Genomic DNA, 20,326 nt, shown 5'->3' with positions numbered 1-20,326 from the left:
ACAGTTCTATGGCACAAGGGTCCTGCTCCAGTGGGAAGACGCTCCAATGTTTGATGCTTGTGGCATACATATGACGGTGCGTCACATTGCCACATTCTAGCAGTCTCACACATTTTAAACACCACTCACAACTTTCAGTGCACAGTACACATCGAGAATAACTTACATCGTAAGGGCGAGTTATGGTTAACACGTGTCAGACTCTGGACAAATGGACCATAAGAAAACTTAAAACCAACGAAACAAAAAAGAATCTCACGTCGAAAACATTTCATAAAAATGTCGTAGTACAAAGAAATACACACTTGAAAATCGGAATCATTTTCCCGAAAAACATCGTTTAAAATACGAATAAAAGAACATGCTGACTGGTTGCAGAAAAGTTATTTATAAACAGACCCACCACTTTACAGCATTGCGTACTCGGTACAGGAGAGAAACAATTCGGAGATGACGATTGAATCGGCGTGGCAGTGCACGCTCTCATAAAGCAGCCTCTGCGAGGCAACGGCTTGTTTATACTAACATTTCTGAAATGGACTTACGTGAAACCAACGGAGCGCCTTTGGGGCGAGTTAAAAACTTCTCCTTCTCTGCAGGCCCCAGATTTCTACATAACTGCCTTCTACATCTACATACATACTCCGCAAGCCATCGTAGGGTGCGGGGCGGAGGGTATCCTTTACCACAACTAGTCGTTTCCTATCCTGTTACACTCGCAGATAGAGCGAGGGAAAATCACTATCTATAATGCCTCCTAATTCCTCGCATGTTATCTTTGTGGTCCCTATGCGAAATGTATGTTGGCGGCAGTACCATCGTTCTGCAGTCAACTTCAAATGCCGGTTTTCTATACTTTCTCAGTAGTGTTCTTTGAAGTGAATGTCTTCTTCCCACTTGAGCTCCCGAAATATATCCGTAACAGTTGCTTGCTGACCGAACCTACTGGTAACAAATCTAGCAATTCGCTCCTTAATTGCTTGTCGTCCTTCAGTCCTACCTGTTACGGATCCCACACACTTGAGCAGTACTCAAGAATAGGTCGCTCTAGTTCCCAATATGCAGCCTCCTTTAGGGATGAACCATACTTTCTTAAAATTCTCCCACTAAACCAATTCGCCCATTCGCCTTTCCTATCACAATCCTTATATGCTCGTTCCATTTCATATCGCTTCGCAATGTTACGTCCAGATATGTAATGGACGTGATTGTGTCAAGTAGGATACTACTAACGCTGTATCCGAACATTCCAGGTTTATTTTTCTACTCATCCGCATCAACTTATTTTTCTACATTAAGAGCCAGCTACCATTCATCACACCAACTAGAAATTTTGGCTAGATCATCTTGTACAATTTCAACCTACAGTCGCTTATTATCGACACATTCCTGTACACCACAGCATCATCAGCGAACAACCGCAGATTACTGCCCATCCTATCTGCCAGATCATTTATGTAGGCCTATATTGAAGACAGCAAAGATCCTATCACACTTGCCTCGGACACTGCTGATGTTACCCCTGTGTCCGATGCACACTCGCGGTCGAGGACAACACACTGGGTTGTGTTACTTAAGAAGTCTACGAGCCAGTCAAATATGTGGGAGCCTATTGCGTATGCACGTACCTTCTCTGGTTTCGAATCCCGACGAAGAATGCACTGCCATTCCTTCACCGACATTCAGATACACTGAAACTGTCCGAGCCCTCATAAAGGTGGAGGGTGAAACAGTCCACAATTATACCCACTAATAGGTGTACAGACACTTTTGCTCAAGTAGCAAATGCTAGTTTTCTTTTCTCAAAGTCAGAAAATGTAAAGCGAAATTATAATTAAAACACAATTACTCGAATTTCATTTCTGATTAATATTTATGCACGTTTAGTAAATTACAAGGAGCAAATAAAATACTGTATTCTTCAGTATAGTAAAACCAGTACAACAAGAGCTGCCATAAATGAAAAGATATAAATTTCCTTTTACTTTCAATTTCTTAGACAATTTATACAGTTAGTGACACTTTTACTACGACCACAGATTAATTATTGTTATTATTATTATTATTATTATTATTATTATTATTATTAATACTACCGAATGACCCTGTTGGCGAAAGACAAGTAGGTGATTTTCAATCTTTCTTAAGATTTTTCTTATTTTCCCAATATTTCTTCATTTTCTCCCCCAAGGCCTTCTTTCTTTCTTCGGTCCACTTTGGTCGGTATGGTTTTGGTTTCGCCTATGGATTAAGCATCCAAGTAGTAATTTTGGTTCTGAATGTATCCATGTATGATGTGTTCGTTACGTCAGTTTTTTTTTTTTTTTTGGTCAGATCTTCCTTAACGTCTCTTACCCAGGGTATTGCCGTTTTAAGTGATGTCACGTAGTCCAGTAGTCTAGTTAGTCTATTTCCAGCTATCCTGTCTAGGTGTCCACAGAATGTCATTTGTCTCTTTCTGATGACAACTTAGATGTTTGATACTTTTTCTGTTGTCTCAGTGGTTTGCCGTCTCTATAAAGCTTGTGTGTGTCGTGCTCCAAGAATTTTTCTAATTATTTATTGTAAATATTGTTTTCGATTCAATGAGAATATTTCACTTCCATTTGTGACTGTCGGTTTGATTGCTGTGTTGTAGTATCCGATTTTAGTGCCTTTTCACAGACATTTTTTGTTTTACAAATATGGAAGAAGTCTGGAGACACTTTTCATTTTCTGCAATTTGTTTTTTGTGCAATTTTTTTTCAAGTTCTGTTGGTTCAATAAATTCATCGAGATGCTTAAAGTGTTTGATCAGTTTATTTCACCATTATTTGTTTTAAGTTTCGGAATATCTAACTTGGAATATCTAACATGGAACACATGAATTCAGTCTTCGCAAAATAGATTTGCAGGTCAGCCTTCTCTGCACATTCTTTGAGGGTCTCGATTCGTTTGCTTTGTGGCATTTCAGATTCTTTCATTAATTTGTCTAAAGCTGTGTTGAATAATAGTGGCGAGATCCCAGCTCCTTGTCTTACTCCTGTTTTAACTAAGAATGGTTCCGAAATTCCATGTATGAATTTAATTTTTGATTTCTTTTCTGTCAGTGTTTGTTCGATCAGTTTTCGTGTTTTAGTGTCTAGTCCGCCTTCTTCTAGAATACTGCATAGAGATTGTCTATCTCTAGAATCATATGCTCTTTTTAAAAATTAACGAATGTGCACACTATTGGTTTCGACCTGATTGCTTTAATTTTTAAAATAGTTTTAAGATTAAAGATCTGTTCCGGGCACGATCTATTAGGTCGAAAGCCTGCTTGGCAATCTGAAATTGCATGTTCTAGTTGGTTTTTGTACCCTCCTTAGGAGACATGAGGATAAAATTTCGTAAGTGACCGGCAAATTTATTGTGTTCAATATTTTTCCGTAATGTGGTTCTTTTAACTAATGTTTTTCGACGTATATCTTTTTAATCTACTTACTGTATTATGAGATTTGCTAAATCCGAGGGAAAAAAGTATCAGAACGGCAGTTTTGGGAGGGTGAGGGTGCAGGATTGGTAGATATGCCAAGGGAGCAGAGTCACCTTGGTACAGTTTTGCCGCAACCGTTTGTTTTTATCTTGTCTGCAGTATTTCTTGATGCTAGGATCTTCACGACGAGCCGTATAACTGCTTGTAAATTTACAGTACTGTGAACAGTGTAAAACAACAAATTACGTATATTATTAATTTTTGAATGTACTTCCCTGATTACAAATGATTTTGGTTAAATGGTACATCACGTCACCAGTGTGGAAGTCCGTCAACGAAATGGCCTAAGGAGTAAATTCATATCGCCTGAATGTTTACGCAACGAAATAAAATGCAGTGGGCAAAATAGATACCAGATCACATGAAATATTGCAAATTATTGTAAAAATAATTTTTAATTTACTTTGATGTGATATAAAATACAAAACACATACAGCCACTTAGGAATTGTTCTGGAATATACTGATGTAGATGGTCTGTAGTTCATGTCCAAATTATTCGAGTTGTTAGTGGTGAGTTTTAGTATCAGTTTAATAACGCAGAATCAAGAGGGTGAACGACAACTGTTTGAGGTCACTAAGAGAGAGCGCGCCTTACATCTTATTCTACATCATATTTCGTCGCTTCTCAAGAAGCGTGCACATCAGATACAGCACAGTTTAGAGAGTTTCTGACCTCCCAAGCGAACCTCGAACATACTCCGCAAGCCAAGTCATAGTATTTCGGATACTGTTAGCCACCCAACCACTTCCAGAATATCCATTCCATCCGCACATGGTTTCTAAGAACAATGGCTGTCCGTAAACCTCCACACGAGCTATAATAATTCTGATATTATAGTCATGGTCACTGGAAGAGGTACGTTTAAGGCAAGTAATTTTGGAAGCTACCTGCCACATGGGTGAATTATCCATATGATCACTGCCGTGAATCTCAGTCTAGCATCTGACTCCTGATACGTTGCAGTTTATGGTCGTTTCACTTCAGGTTCCAGGTCTCTCTAATATACTGAACGGTATTTTCACTAACAGCCTCACAGTGCTTAAGTCGTTATGCACCAGATTTTTTTTATGCGTGGTGAGCAGTAACCTCCATATAACACTATCTTTGTTGTATATTGTACTTGCCAAAGTTTCTAATCATTCGCACTTTTGGTCATGTGCAGACTAATGAAACACACAGACAGTTTCTGTGGTCGGTGTTGGAGGATATCATAAAGTCAACAGTTAGCCAGAAACAAAGTCCCGATCATTGCGAAAGTCGGCAGACGCTTGAGCAAACAGTGAAATAGTACAGGTAGACATTAGAATTGAAAATTGTGGACACGTCCATCATTTATCTCTTGGCCACATTGTTTACGGACCCTGTTGCATCAATCGACGCGCCCATGCGACGTGCCCACATTAATATAATTAAATTTATAAGTAATTTTGGGGTATACCGGGCACGAAATTTAGTATACGTAGTTGCCAGCTTTGGCAACAACAACGGGTCCAGCCCACCTGCTCACCAAGTGGAATTGCGCTTGAATGACAGGTATGGGTATATCATTCGATGATGCTTCAACTCGATGGTAGAAGTCTTTCCACACTCCATGACCGTTTCGTATGAGAGTCATATCTGGAGAATGCAGTGTTGCCTTATGTTTCTCAAAGATGTGTCACTGAGATCCACAAGAAACGTGTCAAAGATATAGATAGCTGTCGCTGTCTTTATTAACGTTTATGTGAACCAGAGATAATTGTGTTGATTACTCAAAAGCATACCGTGCTGTCGCGCCATGTGACCATATGACAATGGTAAATTTGATTTGGCAACTCTCGCCCTTAGCTTGTACACGCGGATGTGTCTGTTGTGGTCATATGCGCAGAACAAGGACTTCCAGAAAACGTGACAGTACCACGACTGTCCTCTCAGGCCTCTGAGATCTGCATGGTTTTGACTTGGCCCTCCTGAAAGAAAAAACCTTGTATCTCGCTCGGCTTACTAAGTAGTGACGCCAGAATGTTACTCGATGCGACAACGAAAGTCGATACCAGTCGACAAATGAAGAACACTGGATACGACATATTGGATTCGGTAGTAATTCTTTGTTTTCAGATTATCACTCGTGTGTTATGAAAAGGGCTCGAATTTTTAGATTTTTATAAAATGAATTTGTCATTTATTTCCTTGGAAAGTTCTTTTTAGCCTCCAACAAGCTATTTATGCCTTTTTGGAGTTTGTAATAAAAATATAATAAACATTAACATGGAAAATTTTATTATAGTTTTGACACTGTTATTATGCTTTTTTGTGTGGAAAATAAGCAAATAACTATTCCTTATGTAGACACTCGAACAAATGCATAAGCAATTGAGATATTTACCCACGCTACAACCATTTTCTCTTTTTATAACATTCTAATGAAACGTCTTCTACTGAAAAATTCTTTCCATGTGTCACTCTCATAACAACACGTACTTGAGATGTGAACTCATGTATCTACATCCACATCAATACTCCGCGAGCAACCTCACGGTGTGTGGCTGAGAGTACTTCTGGTACCATCAATTGATCCCTTTTCCTTGTTCCATTCGCGAATAGGGCATGGGAAGAACGATAATCAGTAAGCCTCCACATTACATCTGATTTCTTGAATTTTCTCATTGTGGTCATTTCGTGAGAGGTATGTTGGAGGAAGCAGTATTTTGTCCAACTCTTCCCGGAAAGCACTTTCTCGAAATTTCGATAGTAAACCTCTCCGTGATACACAACGCCTCTCTTGTAGCGTCTGCCACTTGGATTTGTCAAGCATCTCTGTAACGCTCTCGAGCCGACTAAACGATTCTGTGACGAAACGCGCCGTTCTTCGTTGGATAGCCTCTGTGTCTTCTGTCACTCTTATCAGGTAAGAGTCCCAGACTGACTAACAATATTCAAGAATCGGTTGAACAAGCGTCTTGTAAGCCTCTTATTTAGTGGATGAACTGCATTGGCTTAAGATTCTTCCTCTGAAACTAAGTTTGCCATCTACTTTTCCTACTGCTTGTTTTATGTGGTCATTCAGCTTAAGATCGGTCTGGATAGGTACTCCTTCACATTTTACAGAATACCGTTCCCAGCAGTTTTTCGTCAATAGTGTAGCTGCACAGTAGTGGCACATTGCGTTACATTTATTTAAATTCATTGTCAACTGCCAGAGCCCGTACCATTCATCAGTCTTCTGCAGAACCTTACGTAGATTGTTATCGTCTTCTGGCAGTGCTACTTTCATTTAGACAACCGTATCATCTGCGAACAGCCTTAAAGAGCTCCCGGTGCATGCCACTAAAATATTTATATACAGTGTAAACAGTAACGGTCCTATCACACAATTGCTTGGGGTACCCACCAAGTGACCTTCACATCTGTGGATTTTGTTTCGCTAAGAGCGAGCCAAGATTCGTGGCCTAACGAAACAATTACAATAAAGTTTATACTAAATTTTGGTACTGCAGTATACAGTTGACCAAAACGTAAGTATTGCAAAGAGAAAGGCTTTCTGTTGTCTCTCAGTACTTCTTTTTAGGCTGAGTACGACCTCTCTATAGCACAAGAGGTCAATAGTGTATATTTCGTCGATGCAATTGCTCATGGCCAATAATATAGTCCACCTTCGAACTTGTCCTAAACGATGGCAGACACTTTCTTCATAGCTTCATAATCGGGCTCCTTCCTTAGTTTAGTGACGCATGCTATACCCAGTGAACCAGATATTTTCTCGAGATACATCCCCAAATCAGATGGCTCTGAGCACTATCGACTTAACATCTGAGGTCAACAGTCCCCTAGAACGTAGAACTACTTAAACCTAACTAACCTAAAGACATCACACACGTCCATGCCCGAGGCAGGATTCGAACCTGCGAAGAACGGCTCGGCCACTACGCCCGGCTGATACATCTCCACCTCGGATATAAAGTCTGTAGGATTTTTCTAGTTCCTTCTTTTGTCGATCAGTTGAAATATTTCTTCTGTTACCCGAGGTTTCTTCGCAGTTACGATTGCCTTTTCCATAGATGTCTACTCGTCAACTGTCGCTTGCGCACGCACAATTTTGTACATAGATGAAAATACGTATAAGAGCACTGAAAAATAATACTACAGCTGAAATAATATTTTCTTTATATGTCCAAATCCATAAAATCATAGATGAAATAAAAAGAAATATATACAGTTGTACAATATAGATATTCTTCCGAAATACTAAACTGGTGGTGAGCCTGCTGCGCAGTAACTGAAATATTCCCGTTACAATGCCGCCACTAGTCAGCTGGTCGAGATGTTGGTTTCAATTTAATGACGTCACGCACGGTCTGTATCATATGTGGTCTAAGAGCAGAACAAAACAGAGGAAATCCTTAACCTTGAATTTGCTCCGCATTTCAATTGAATACCATCTGCTGCCTCACCATCTTTCTGTAGCCAACCTCATTTCTTCGAAAACATCTACACCTCATTGGTGATCGTCTATATTGGTAACGTATGTCTTCCATAGCAGTACACGGGGGGGGGGGGGGGGGGGGGGGGGACGTTGTTCGTGGCTGCAGAACGTAAGGATATGAAGCATTGTAAGCTCTCTCCCACGATGAACGGAAACTTGTACACGTACCATCTCTACCCTAACGTTCAGAAAGACGTCTGTGACCAGTAGTTAACAGATTCGTAAGTACCTCATTCACCCGCACAAGGTGGGAAAATTACCGAAGATCCGTACCATCTGGCTGTATTCTACAAAATGTATAAACTCGTACACAATAAATTATTTTTTGAACTTTTCTAGTCACTATAGCGTCAGAAAAACTTTCACCAGTCACAGAGAGATGGCGAAGGCCATAACGAACTTTCCATCTTCCAACCAACCTAGGATGGTTGCGAAGTTAGGATTGCCATCGGATAGCTTCCTGTTTAAGATAGCCTTATCCTGCAGGATTTGACCGGATATCGCAACACCATGTTCTCTTTTCTCACTGAACAAAACGAACTATGATTCAAGCAGTGCTTCACTTCTATCTTTCTTTATTGTACCGAGGTTCTGCAAACTGTGTTTAATTATAAGTTTGAGACAGAAGTTTTCAATCTGTGTTCGGTTATTCTTCTAGTCTGACACAGTTGACGTTCGTACACCACACACAGCAACTGTGTATCTCCTTTGTCTACTCTGTTTATTGCTTCCGACTTTTTTTCCACCGAAACGACAACTTTCTTTCGCTTCGAAGCCATTTTACTCAATCATACTCAAATCACGGGGACAAAATAACAATACCAGTATAGCTTCTTAACTCGGTAAAGAACAAATCTACATTGACTGTAGCAACTGTAGCTGGAAGCGGAGGGGCTAGCGACTCCTTATCCTACCTGCGTTGCCAACATAACAACTGTACGCATAGCATACTGTACCATCTGTACACCGAGCATTTCCGCGTTGAAAAAGAAATAAAAAATGAATCCAGATAAACCAGAAATCCGTATTAATTAGGGCCGGATAAGAGAGTTTCTTGTTTACAGATCGCCCACAGCGTCTAAAAGTCAGGAGCACGCTACGATCAGCGGCAACAGTTGTAGACACTGTAGGCTCCGGCGCCGAAGTTGTGACGCAACCTCCGTTAATTGGAACTTCCGCAGCCTACAGATTACCGAATGACGAGCATTAAGCCGCCGTGTAACGCTTGGAACAGCAGCTTACCTGACGCGTCGATGGTCGGCAAGAAAAGTGACAGTGTTACAGTCTTTTCTTTTTTTGAATGCTTTTTATTTGCCAAGTTCGCAAGAAAGGACACAACGTTTGCTAGTTTCGATCAGTTAAATGGCATCTTCGGAACAAATGCTATAAAGCAGTGTGTACATCGGTTATTAAAGCGAGACTGGGTCGGCCGCGGTGGCCGTGCGATTCTGGCGCTGCAGTCCGGAACCGCGGGGCTGCTACGGACGCTGGTTCGAATCCTGCCCCGGGCATGGATGTGTGTGATGTCCTTAGGTTAGTTAGGTTTCAGTAGTTCTAAGTTCTAGGGGACTTATGACCTAAGATGTTGAGTCCTATAGTGCTCAGAGCCATTTGAACCAAAGCGAGACTGTTTGTCACAATCACACATACAATTTCAAATTCAAAAACTGTAGTTACAATATAAGGTAGACCATAAAACGTGATAGAAAGTATGTCAAGTTCCTGGTTTCACATGTATTGATATAATTCCTCCATATTATAATAGCACATATACTGATATTTATGGCGAATGCCTGATACGGAAATACAGAAGAAGCAATATGAAATCACTGACATCGAAAGAACAATTATTTCTCTTGAGAATGTCACCGTTCGACGGGCGTGTCTGTCAGAGATCGGAAAGAAAAGGACACCTAGTGAAGTGGTTACCACGCGGTTAAGTTATAGCACACAAAAGTCCCAGATGGTCGACGTTTTGGTCGTCATCTCACACTGATTTTCATTGTTGACAGGCTAAGGAACAGATTTGAATCTACCGGGAGTGACTCTGATGCAAGAAGCAAGGCATCGGGACGAAAATCCACAATCGTTAGCGATGATAACAGGCAACGTGGCAGCGCATTATTTGAAGATAAGCCAACAACATCCACTCGACAGGCGTTCCAACAATTAAACGTATCCAAAAGCTCACGGGAGTGGTGGTGTTGCGTCCCTACAAGGTCCAAATGTGCCAGCCGCTAAAGGAGGGGACACTGTGCGAAGGAGTGATTTCGCAAACCACATGTTCGACGAACTTAAAATTTGTGTCATCAGCTCACTGGTGAGGCCCATTTTCAGTTGAATGGTTATGTGAGCGAACAAAACTCAGAGTTGTCTCGCCACTGCATCCACAAGGAGTCACAGTGTGGTATGCCATATCGCCGAAGCGGATCATTATTCCGATAGTCATTAACAGTACTGCATTGCATTGCATGGAACCCGGGACCTAGAAACGAAGGAGAGGCTTCGTCCCCGCTGCAGCCCCTGGTGGTGCCCAATCCCACAACAGTCCACTCACCTCACCGCCGCCCCACATCGAACCCAGGGTTATTGTGCGGTTCGGCGCTCAGTGGACCCCCTGGGAACGTCTCACACCAGACGAATGTAACCCCGATCTTTGTGTGGTAGAGTAATTATGGTGTACGCGTACGTGGAGAAAGTGTTTGTGTAGTAATCGGCGACATAGTGTAACTGAGGCGATATAAGGGGAACCGGCCCGCATTCGCAGAGGCAGATGGAAAACCGCCTTAAAAGCCATCTAGACACTGGCCGACACACCGAACGTCGACACTAATCCGCCGGGCGGATTCGTTCCGGGGACTGGCACGCATTCCCGCCTGGAAAGCAGTGCGTTAGACAGCACGGCTAACCAGATGGGCTCCCGTTAACAGTATGATCACAGAAGTGAAGTGTTGAGAATTGCTGGAGCGGCACTTTGTCCCAGAAACTGGTTGTCTCAACATGACACTCCTATACCGGTTCACGCAGGATGGGGCTCATTCCTATAGAACTGCTGATGTCTTCACGTGGCTCGAAACGATGTTTGGTGATTGTTTGTTTGCACTGGACGCAGAGAAATTCACGAGGTACGGAACAGAGAGGTCTCCAGTGCATGTGACTTCTTCTTATGGGGTTACATCAAAGGCGGGATATACAGGAATCCGCCCAAGTCGCTGGACGCCCTGAAATCGGCCATCAGAAGTGAGACTGATGCACTTGAGTCCGTCACACTCCGCCTCATTAAGGCAGCGTTCCGGAATCGGCTGTGTACCACTGTAGCTGGGACGTTAGACATTGCGAACATCTATTACATGAAATGTCATTCATATCAGTACTGAATAAAATAGGGCTCATGTTCTCGGAGGTTGCCTTTTTTCCACGACGATCACTTACTTTCCATCATCTTTTTTGGACCACCATGTATGTAAATGCTGTGCTATAATGTAACAACAATTTTTGACTTTGGAATTGTAGACATGATTGTGACAAAGGGTCTTACTTTAACAACCGACTTGACCCTGCTTTCTATTATGTGATCTGAAGATGCAGCTTAACTGTTCGAAACTAGTAATCGTTGTATCCTTCCTTACAATCTTGGGAAAGAAAAAGTTTTTTAATTGCAACTGAATTATTCAGTCTCATGTGTACACGGTAGCACAGAGGCTAGAATAAACTAGTCTGTTATTTCGTTACGACGCGCTGGTTTCGATCTTGGGACGAAAATATATCATCTTATCTATACAAATGTCGGATCTAGCTGTCTAGAGACAAAGAGCGTCAGTAGAAACCGAGAGGTTGCGGGACAGAATCGAGACCAGACAACGGAAAATTTCAGGGTGCCTATAATCTAGCTTTCGCCTTTCAATTGTTGGAGATTCACCAGGAACGAAAAGCGGCCGGATTCCACGCTAAACTGTAGGTCCACGTACACCGCTTGGATAGCTGGGATAGATAAGGGACACTTAAATCGCTGAAGTATCATCCAATTGAGAAACCTGAACTCGGCTAGTAGTCCACACGCTATTGTTGTTATTATCCACGTAGACGGCTTTAAATGATGACTCTAGGAATGTGCTACAACCCCTACGTATCGCTGACATAGGGATCGTGAGAGCAAGATTATAATAATTGCAGCACGCACAGAGGCATTCGAACAATCATTCTCCCCGCGCTCCGAATGTAAACGGAATGGGAAGGAACCCTAACAACTGGCACAATGGGACGTACCCTCTGCCATGCACTTCACGGTAACTTCCAGAATATGGATGTAGATATAGATACTAGAGAACATTGCACGGATTACGAGGTGTATGCAAAGTGGCAAGTCACGCCGATGACGTAGGAGTGAACCCAACCAGCACTCAGTAGTCCTCAACTGTCATAACACATTGTGTTGTTTTGTAACTGCGTTTATGTACGAAGACGAGGTTGTTTATGGCACCGTGAATTTTATCAGTGGCTAGCCATTGAGTACAGAGATACGTCGTAATTATCAGTGTATTGAGGGATATTTTAGATTAAGTTTTTAAGCGAAAAATAGCGGTTTGCTGCGCGAGCTCTAGTTATACTAACCACAGTAGCCGAGCGAGGTGGCGCAGTGGTTAGCACAATGGACTCGCATTCGGGAGGACGACGGTTCAATCCCGTCTCCGGCCATCCTGATTTAGGTTTTCCGTGCTTTCCCTAAATCGTTTCAGGCAAATGCCGGGATGGTTCCTTTGAAAGGGCACGGCCGATTTCCTTCCCAATCCTTCCCTAACCCGAGCTTGCGCTCCGTCTCTAATGACCTCGTTGTCGACGGGACGTTAAACACTAACCACCACCACCACCACCACCACTAACCACAGTATACAAGATAGTTAGGAATTAAGTTATACACATTTTCTAAAAACAAACGAAACGAAAGAAGATAAGTGCTTATAAACATGCATTTTCGTTTTCAGTTGAAAAAGTACGTGTCTACTCAATACATTTTACTGATTCGGATTATGAAAGAAATTTGGAAAAAGAACTATTTACTATTCCTTCGAAACCCTAGCAGAAGATTCACGCTGGGAGGTTCATATGATGCTCTGTACTGTTGACGTACACACATCAAAAAGGTTTTGCATCACCCCAGTTTCCAGAACTCATGAAGATAGATATTCACTATGGATATTGTATCACAGACACAGTCCCTTTGACTGTTCAGATATGTCACTAAACCCGCCCAAAGATGTAAACAACCAAGCATCTGTAGCGTCTATTAGACCGAGGGGCTCCGACAGCTGATCAGTTCCAGTCATTCCACCAGGAAGGAGGTACACGCTCGTGTTGTCTGCCTAGACGGTCAATACCGCGGTTCGATCGCGTCAGCATTGTTACTTTGTGCCAGGAAGGGCTCTCAACAAGGGAAGTGTCCAGGTGTCTCGGAGTGAATCAAAGCGATGTTGTTCGGACGTGGAGGAGATACAGAGAGTCAGGAATTATCGATGACATGCCACTCTCAGGCTGCCCAAGGGCTACTACTGCAGTGGATGACCGCTACATACGGATTATGGCTCGGAGGAACCCTGACGGAAATGCCCCCTTGTTGAATAATGCTGTTGAATAATCCTTTTCGTGCAGCCACAGGACGTCGTGTTACGACTCAAACTGTGCGCAATAGGCTGCATGATGCGCAACTCCACCCGCGACGTCCATGGGGAGGTCCATCTTAGCAACCACGACCCCATGCAGCACGGTACACATGGGCCCAATAACATGGTGAATGGACCGCTCAGGATTGGCATCACGTTCTCTTCATCGATGAGCGTCGCATATGTGCTTGGAGGCAACCTGGTCACGCTAAACGCCTTAGACACACTGTCCAGCGAGTGCAGGAAGGTGGAAGTTCCCTGGTACTTTGGGATGGCATCATGCGGGGCCGACGTACTCCGCTGGAGATCGTAGAAGGCGCCGTAACGGCTGCTCGATACGTGAATTCCATCCTCCGACCGATAGCGCAACCATATCGGCAGCATATTGGCGAGGCATTCGTCTTCATGAACGACAATTCGTGCACATCTTGTGAATGACTTCATTCAGGATAACGACGTCGCTCGACTAGTGCCGGCATGTTCTCCAGACATGATCCCTAACGAACATGCCTGGTATAGATTGAAAAGGGCTGTTTATGGACGATGTGACCCACCAACCACTCTAGGGATCTACGCTGAATCGCCGTTGAGGAGTGGGACAATCTGGACCAACAGTGCCTTGATGAACTTGTGGATTACGCCAAGACGAATACAGACATACATCATTACCAGACGACGGGCTACTTGGTTTAGAGGTACCGGTGTGTACAGCAATCTGGACCACCACCTCTGAAGGTCTTGCTGTATGGTGGTACAACATGTGTGGTTTTCATGAGCAATAAAAAGGGCGGAAATGATGTTTATGTTGAGCTCTATTCCAATTTTCTGTACAGGCTCCGGAACTCTCGGAATCGATGTGATGCAGAACGTTTTTTATGTATGTATTACTAATCCGCCCACTTGGCAGTTGATGTAGGCCATCTCCGACATACATCTATCATTTTTGTGGGTATCTGACCATCGCGGGGAATTACGGAATTACCACCATTTCAACTTGTTTGACTATTTTTTTTAAATATAGGAATTATTGCACATCTCACTTCGCTAGCACAAAATATATTTACGTGTGGGCTGTCACGTTGTATGTAGATCAGAGTACAGGTTTCTTTGGATCTCCGCGTGCCGATATGACGTCTTTCAACTTTTTCAAGGTATGTGAAACGTCAATTCTCTATTTGTAATGATTCATGGAAAAAATCCTTCATTGTGTTCAATAGCGACTATGAAATTCTATGAATACATCTGCCCTTTTAAGATACAGTTCAACAGCGACTATGAAATTCTATGAAAACACCTACCCTTTAAAGACATCGTTAAGAAGTAGTTTGCAACAAAACACACGTGGACTCAGAGTATAGTACAATCAGCATCTCAATACAGACGAAATCATTCATACAGATGCAATATACACAGAAATAACGTATGTTGGGACCATAGGGGCGTGCTTTTGGTGGATTTCATGGAACCATAAATATCAATTAAGGTCTGAGTTATGACATTTATGAAGTGTTACGGAGGATGCTGTGATGAAATTGTCTCGATTCACGAGAAAGCATGCCCACGCGGTCTATCTAGATGATTCGGAACATCGGACTGGTGCTTTTATATCACCCTGTAGACTCAGATACCAAATCAGCCTTCTGCACATTTCGCAATAAAATATTGTCAGATGGTCGCTTTGCATTTTGCTGCGAAAATATTTCGTTGACGCCGACCTACATATAGGGAGGAAAGACCATCATAATAAAATAAGGGAAATCAGGGCTCGTACGGAGAGATATAGATGTTCGTTTTTTCCGTGTGCTGTTCGGGACTGGAATAATACAGAATTATTGTGAAGGTGGTTCAATGAAGGCATTAAAGTGTGATCTGCAAAGTATCCTTGGAGATAGTCGTCGTCATTCAAGAAATGAATGGCATACTTACGTTATGTCACATGGAATACAGCTGACACGACTACCAACTGTCGGTGTTATTGCTGATTACTGAACTTCTCCTTATTTGAGCGCTAGCTGGGTCAGTAGTAAACTTCATAGCCATTTAGTGGTAGTAAAATGTTGGCGTACTCATGTCCTTGTAAGAGCGTAGGTGTGGATTGGGCGTGTGTCGACTTCATAGTTTTGATGCCCTGTAGTCCCTTATGGCAGCCACCTCAGGAAAACCGAAGTTTGTAAAAACCCTCTGTGGTATCAGCAGTTACTGTGGTTTACGAAGGAACAGACATATTCCACAAGAATCCTACATATGCACTGCACACAGAAAGTTAATAACGTAGTCAATGTTATGTTACTCATATTATGTAGACTTCGATGACAGGTGTCTATTTAAAGCGGAAAGAAGTCAAAGATGTACTTTTTTCTGGTTGTTTGATTGGGTGGTTGATTTGGGAAAGGGGGTCCAAACGGCGAGGTCATCGGTCCCATCGGTTTAGGGAAGGATGGGGAAGGAAGAAGGCAGTGCCCTTTGAAAGAAGCCATCCCTGAAGCGATTTAGAGAAATCTCGGAAAATCTAAATCAGGATGCCCAGACGCGAGTTTGAACCGTCGTCTTCCCGAATGCGAGTCCAGTGTGCTAATCACTGCAAATCGCTCGGTACATTTTTCCTTGCGTAAGTATAATAAAGCGAAACAAAATAATGAAATATTGTAGTACAGAAGCGTTAATGTGGATTATGTTAAAATCACAATTATTGTAATACAAGCTTAATTTATTTAATACTTGTGTTAAGATCAACTATATAAATTCTCTGCCACATAGTAGAAGGAGCTGAACAACACATAGTATTTAATTCGTTCTTAAAGTTTAATGCATTCTCATCACGATATTTAATATACTAAAACAAATACATGTGCGAGATAAAGAATAAAAATACTTGAAAGGTCCTTTTTTGTTTGAGAAAATAAATATTAATTTATGAGTACATCCGCTGTGAAACCGCTGCAAAAATATGAAAGTTTTTAAAATGTCTCTATTGGGCATTGTACCACAAATATCAAACTTAGTTTTCATGGAAAGCTTCTGCGTTTTGGAAATGTTATCTCTATAAATTGAGTTTCACACAAAAAAAGAATTAGTAACTCTCTAACGAGCGGAAATATGCAGAGTGCGCTGCTAAGGAATCTGACTGCGTCAATCATAATATTCTATTAGAGACGATTTTGTGGATTACATAGGTCAGCACATGCCCAATTTAGATCTTATTTCAGTAGTAGATTGTAGGAAGCTACCGTAGGCATTTTAGTAACACAAAGAGCAACACCACATCGTCTGAAGGGAGTGAAATTACCAAGGAACTTCTACAGGGTTCGATGATTGGCCCATTACTGTTCTTGCAGTATGTTAATGCTCCGACATTTTATTTGTATCGAGAGGCAGAATTAGTCCTGTTTGTAGGTGACACAAAAACTGTTGCGAAGCCTAACAAAGTTGAATCAATAGTTAAAATAGTGTATGACGTTTCGTAAAAATTACTGAGCAGTTTTGCACAAATGGGTAGATGTAAATCTTGAAAAAAAAATAAGAACAAAAAAAAACAGTACGCTGGTCCATGGGATGGCTTAAAAGACAGAGAAATATGTTCACGAAATCCTGTTACAGGAAATGTTACACTTCGAACCTGATGCCTACCCCAACTTTCTGCGAAGAGATAGTGAAACTTTTAATAATTTGTTTACAGTTACTTTATCCTGATGCTGAAAAAGAAGACACATGCACGCAAAAATTTCTCTTCCACTTGGTCTCTAATGACAGTTCATTAAAATACCACGACGAGCAAACGTTAAGCCCACATCGTCCGGACACTCTTTAATTTTTTTTTAAATTTCATTACGCTCTTGATTGTATGTTATGCCCAGAATATTGATTTTGTTCATAACTCTTCGCACGTAATAGGTGGCTCGGAAACATGTGACATTGCTACCATTTTAGTAATGGCATTGCTACTTTGTTTTTATCGTTGACCGTAGTTTCCATAGTTCTGGAATTAGTTATGAAACTCACGATTCGGTCAGATAATTGCAATGAAACTATTTTTTACTAATCATATGTGGCGGGACATCGACACAATGTCCACTGTGTTTGACAAACACTCTACAGGGTCAAATACTTGGCAAACGTAGTGAAATTTGACAAACTGTTTATAGGCTCCTTGATAGCCAAGATCGTGTTAGTAATAATACAGATTCCGTATGTTACAGTTTCGTTCCGCACTTGTAGGTGTTACCAGCTTACATGGTATTTTCTATTAATTCAAGTGTTTCAACACCAGATGTCACATTCGTCTATCTGTCCTTCGCGCTCTCACACCTATTCAAATATGCACCATTGAGGGGGTGACGCTAATGAAAGACACACTATTTAAAAGATACGCCGAATCCACAATTCTGAAGATACGGCGACGAAATTTTGTACTTTACAAGAAATTAACAGATTTACTGTTAATTTCGTTAAATCACAAATATTTTACTTTCATGCAATTTAAAATTTTTTTTTTTGACAGAATAATAATAGGTATCTTTTTCTCAGAAACTATTCCAGCGACTCCCACAAAATTTTCTGTTTAAACTCTTTGCAAAGAGTAATCTTCTCTCGTGAGGTTTTTGAATGAATCGAATTGGGTAATTTTAATAATTTTTGAACTATTATTATTCTGTTAGTATAATATAAAATTCAAGCTAAATCCCAAGCGATTTGCCTCATACCTCATCTTATACTCAGGATTTCAAAATTTATTCCTGAGCCAACATTTATTGCGTTTATAGAAAGAAGTGTACAAAATTTCATAAGCCTGGCTTTGATAGATTCTGAGAAAAACGTACATAAACTTAAAAAACATAATTTTCAGGAAGTGCAGTCTGAAGCTGAACCTAATGTTTTCTCTGTTGTCACCTCTTCAGAAGGCTCCAGATTTGTACTCAGGGTCCTCTTTCCCTTCAACCCTTCTCTTATGGTTTTTTTGTTTCCTGTCTTCTTTCCTTTAGCTGGTCTTCAACTGAGTTTTCACCTGCAGAGAGGCGCTGTAAGTCTTTTTGCTGAAAATGTCTTGAGTGAAATTTCCTGTCTTAAAGCCCACTTTCCCTAATAACTAGTTTGTAAACAAATCAGCTGCTATGTTATTGTTTCTAAGGTAGGGATCGAAGTCACAGATGATCTATAAAAACCAGAGATTATATATCACAGCCTTCTAGAAGTATTGCGTGCAAGTTCGCTTGAAAGTAATCGACAGAACCGTTTTTCACCGAGCTAGTACTTAGATGTTGCTTCAAAAAAGTGATGAGAAAGTCGCATCACGCATTTAATTAATTTTCAGGCACTTGGGATGTGATTTCATAATTGAAAGTAAGGGAAATTATTGTTCATTAGTTCCACTAATAAATGATAAATAAATTGGAAATTGATATTTTCCGTCAATGTTTCATGAATGTCCCCACTTAAATGCATCAGAAAGTTTTAGATTTTGTATTTTTTAAAGCTGTGTCACCACAAATCTGAATGTAGCACCCTGTTTTAATTTGTCATAAGGTTTCAGTGATTGATCTAATTTTATGAATACAATGTTCTTGTTTTTATAATGATACGGACACAGTAACAGACTAATTCAAGTATTTTTTCATTTGGTTTTAGTGACCAGTTCTGATTTAATTCCTTGTAATGGGGCTGGTTACTCACCAAGGCGGCCCCTGGATGCTCGACTGGCGGGCCATTCGTGTCGAGGACGACAGCGGGTTTCGATGTTCCTCTGAGGAACTGTCGGGCGACGTCGGCGTCGCCGAAGGCGATCTGCAGACTCACGTGGCGGTCGGGTGGCGGCGCTGACAGCACGCCGCCGGCGACGGCGAGCATCCACAGCAGAAGCGGCGCGGGCGACATGGCGGCAGCGACTGACCGCCGGCGGCGGCGCGCTGGGCGAACAGCTGATAGCGGCCGCTGCGTCAGCTGCCGATTGGCGGACCGTGACCGCTGGCCGATCCTGCCTGCGTTCCTCCTCTCCCATGCGGCAGAGAGGCGCAGATTTGCTGCGACATGCCGCGCTGACGGTAACAGTATTGCTCTCACACGCTCTGAAAAGGCCACCAACTACGTGAATTTCTACATCTGCACTCCACAAGCCACATTGCGTTGTGTGGCAGAGGGTACTTGTGTAGCACTGCTACTTTCCCCATCTCCTGATCCAGGCGCGAGTTTTTTGCCGGAAGACTCTTTTGCCAGTAAAGCCCCTTTCACACGATCGACTTCCTTGTCTAACAAGGGGAGGCCATGACTGTAGGATCACCGATTAACTTCAAATTTTGTACACCTTCACTACACCATTCAAACAACATAATGCGGAAGTAGTAAGGTGGACTGCTCTGGCATTTCCGAGAAAATAGCAAAAGAAATTTTACACGTCTGTTTTATGAATCATATAGCTGTGCAATGGGGCCGACAGCCACAACTAATTCAGGTTATGTTTCCAGAATGAGATTTTCACTCTGCAGCGGAGTGTGCGCTGATATGAAACTTCCTGGCAGATTAAAACTGTGTGCCCGACCGAGACTCGAACTCGGGACCGTTGCCTTTCGCGGGCAAGTGCTCTAGCAACTGAGCTACCGAAGCACGACTCACGTCCGGTACTCACAGCTTAATCTGCCAGGAAGTTTCATATCAGCGCACACTCCGCTGCAGAGTGAAAATCTCATTCTGGAGACATCC

General features: G+C 42.0%; 1 protein-coding gene across 1 annotated transcript in view; it reads right to left on the bottom strand.

The window, feature by feature from the left end:
* Nucleotides 1-19,514, bottom strand: part of LOC126335184 (protein 5NUC-like) — a 346,258-nt gene extending 326,744 nt beyond the window's left edge. Inside the window, exon 1 of the mRNA XM_049998178.1 lies at nt 19,304-19,514. Coding sequence (XP_049854135.1) covers nt 19,304-19,504 — 201 coding nt within the window. The 5' untranslated portion in view covers nt 19,505-19,514. The remainder of the gene's footprint in view (nt 1-19,303) is intronic.
* Nucleotides 19,515-20,326: the final 812 nt, after the last annotated feature.

This window comes from Schistocerca gregaria, chromosome 2 (genome assembly GCF_023897955.1).
Source record: "Schistocerca gregaria isolate iqSchGreg1 chromosome 2, iqSchGreg1.2, whole genome shotgun sequence".
Classification (NCBI taxonomy): Eukaryota; Metazoa; Arthropoda; class Insecta; order Orthoptera; family Acrididae; genus Schistocerca; species Schistocerca gregaria.
The sequence above is the reverse complement of the archived record's forward strand: the minus strand, read 5'-3'. Positions and strand labels throughout refer to the sequence as shown.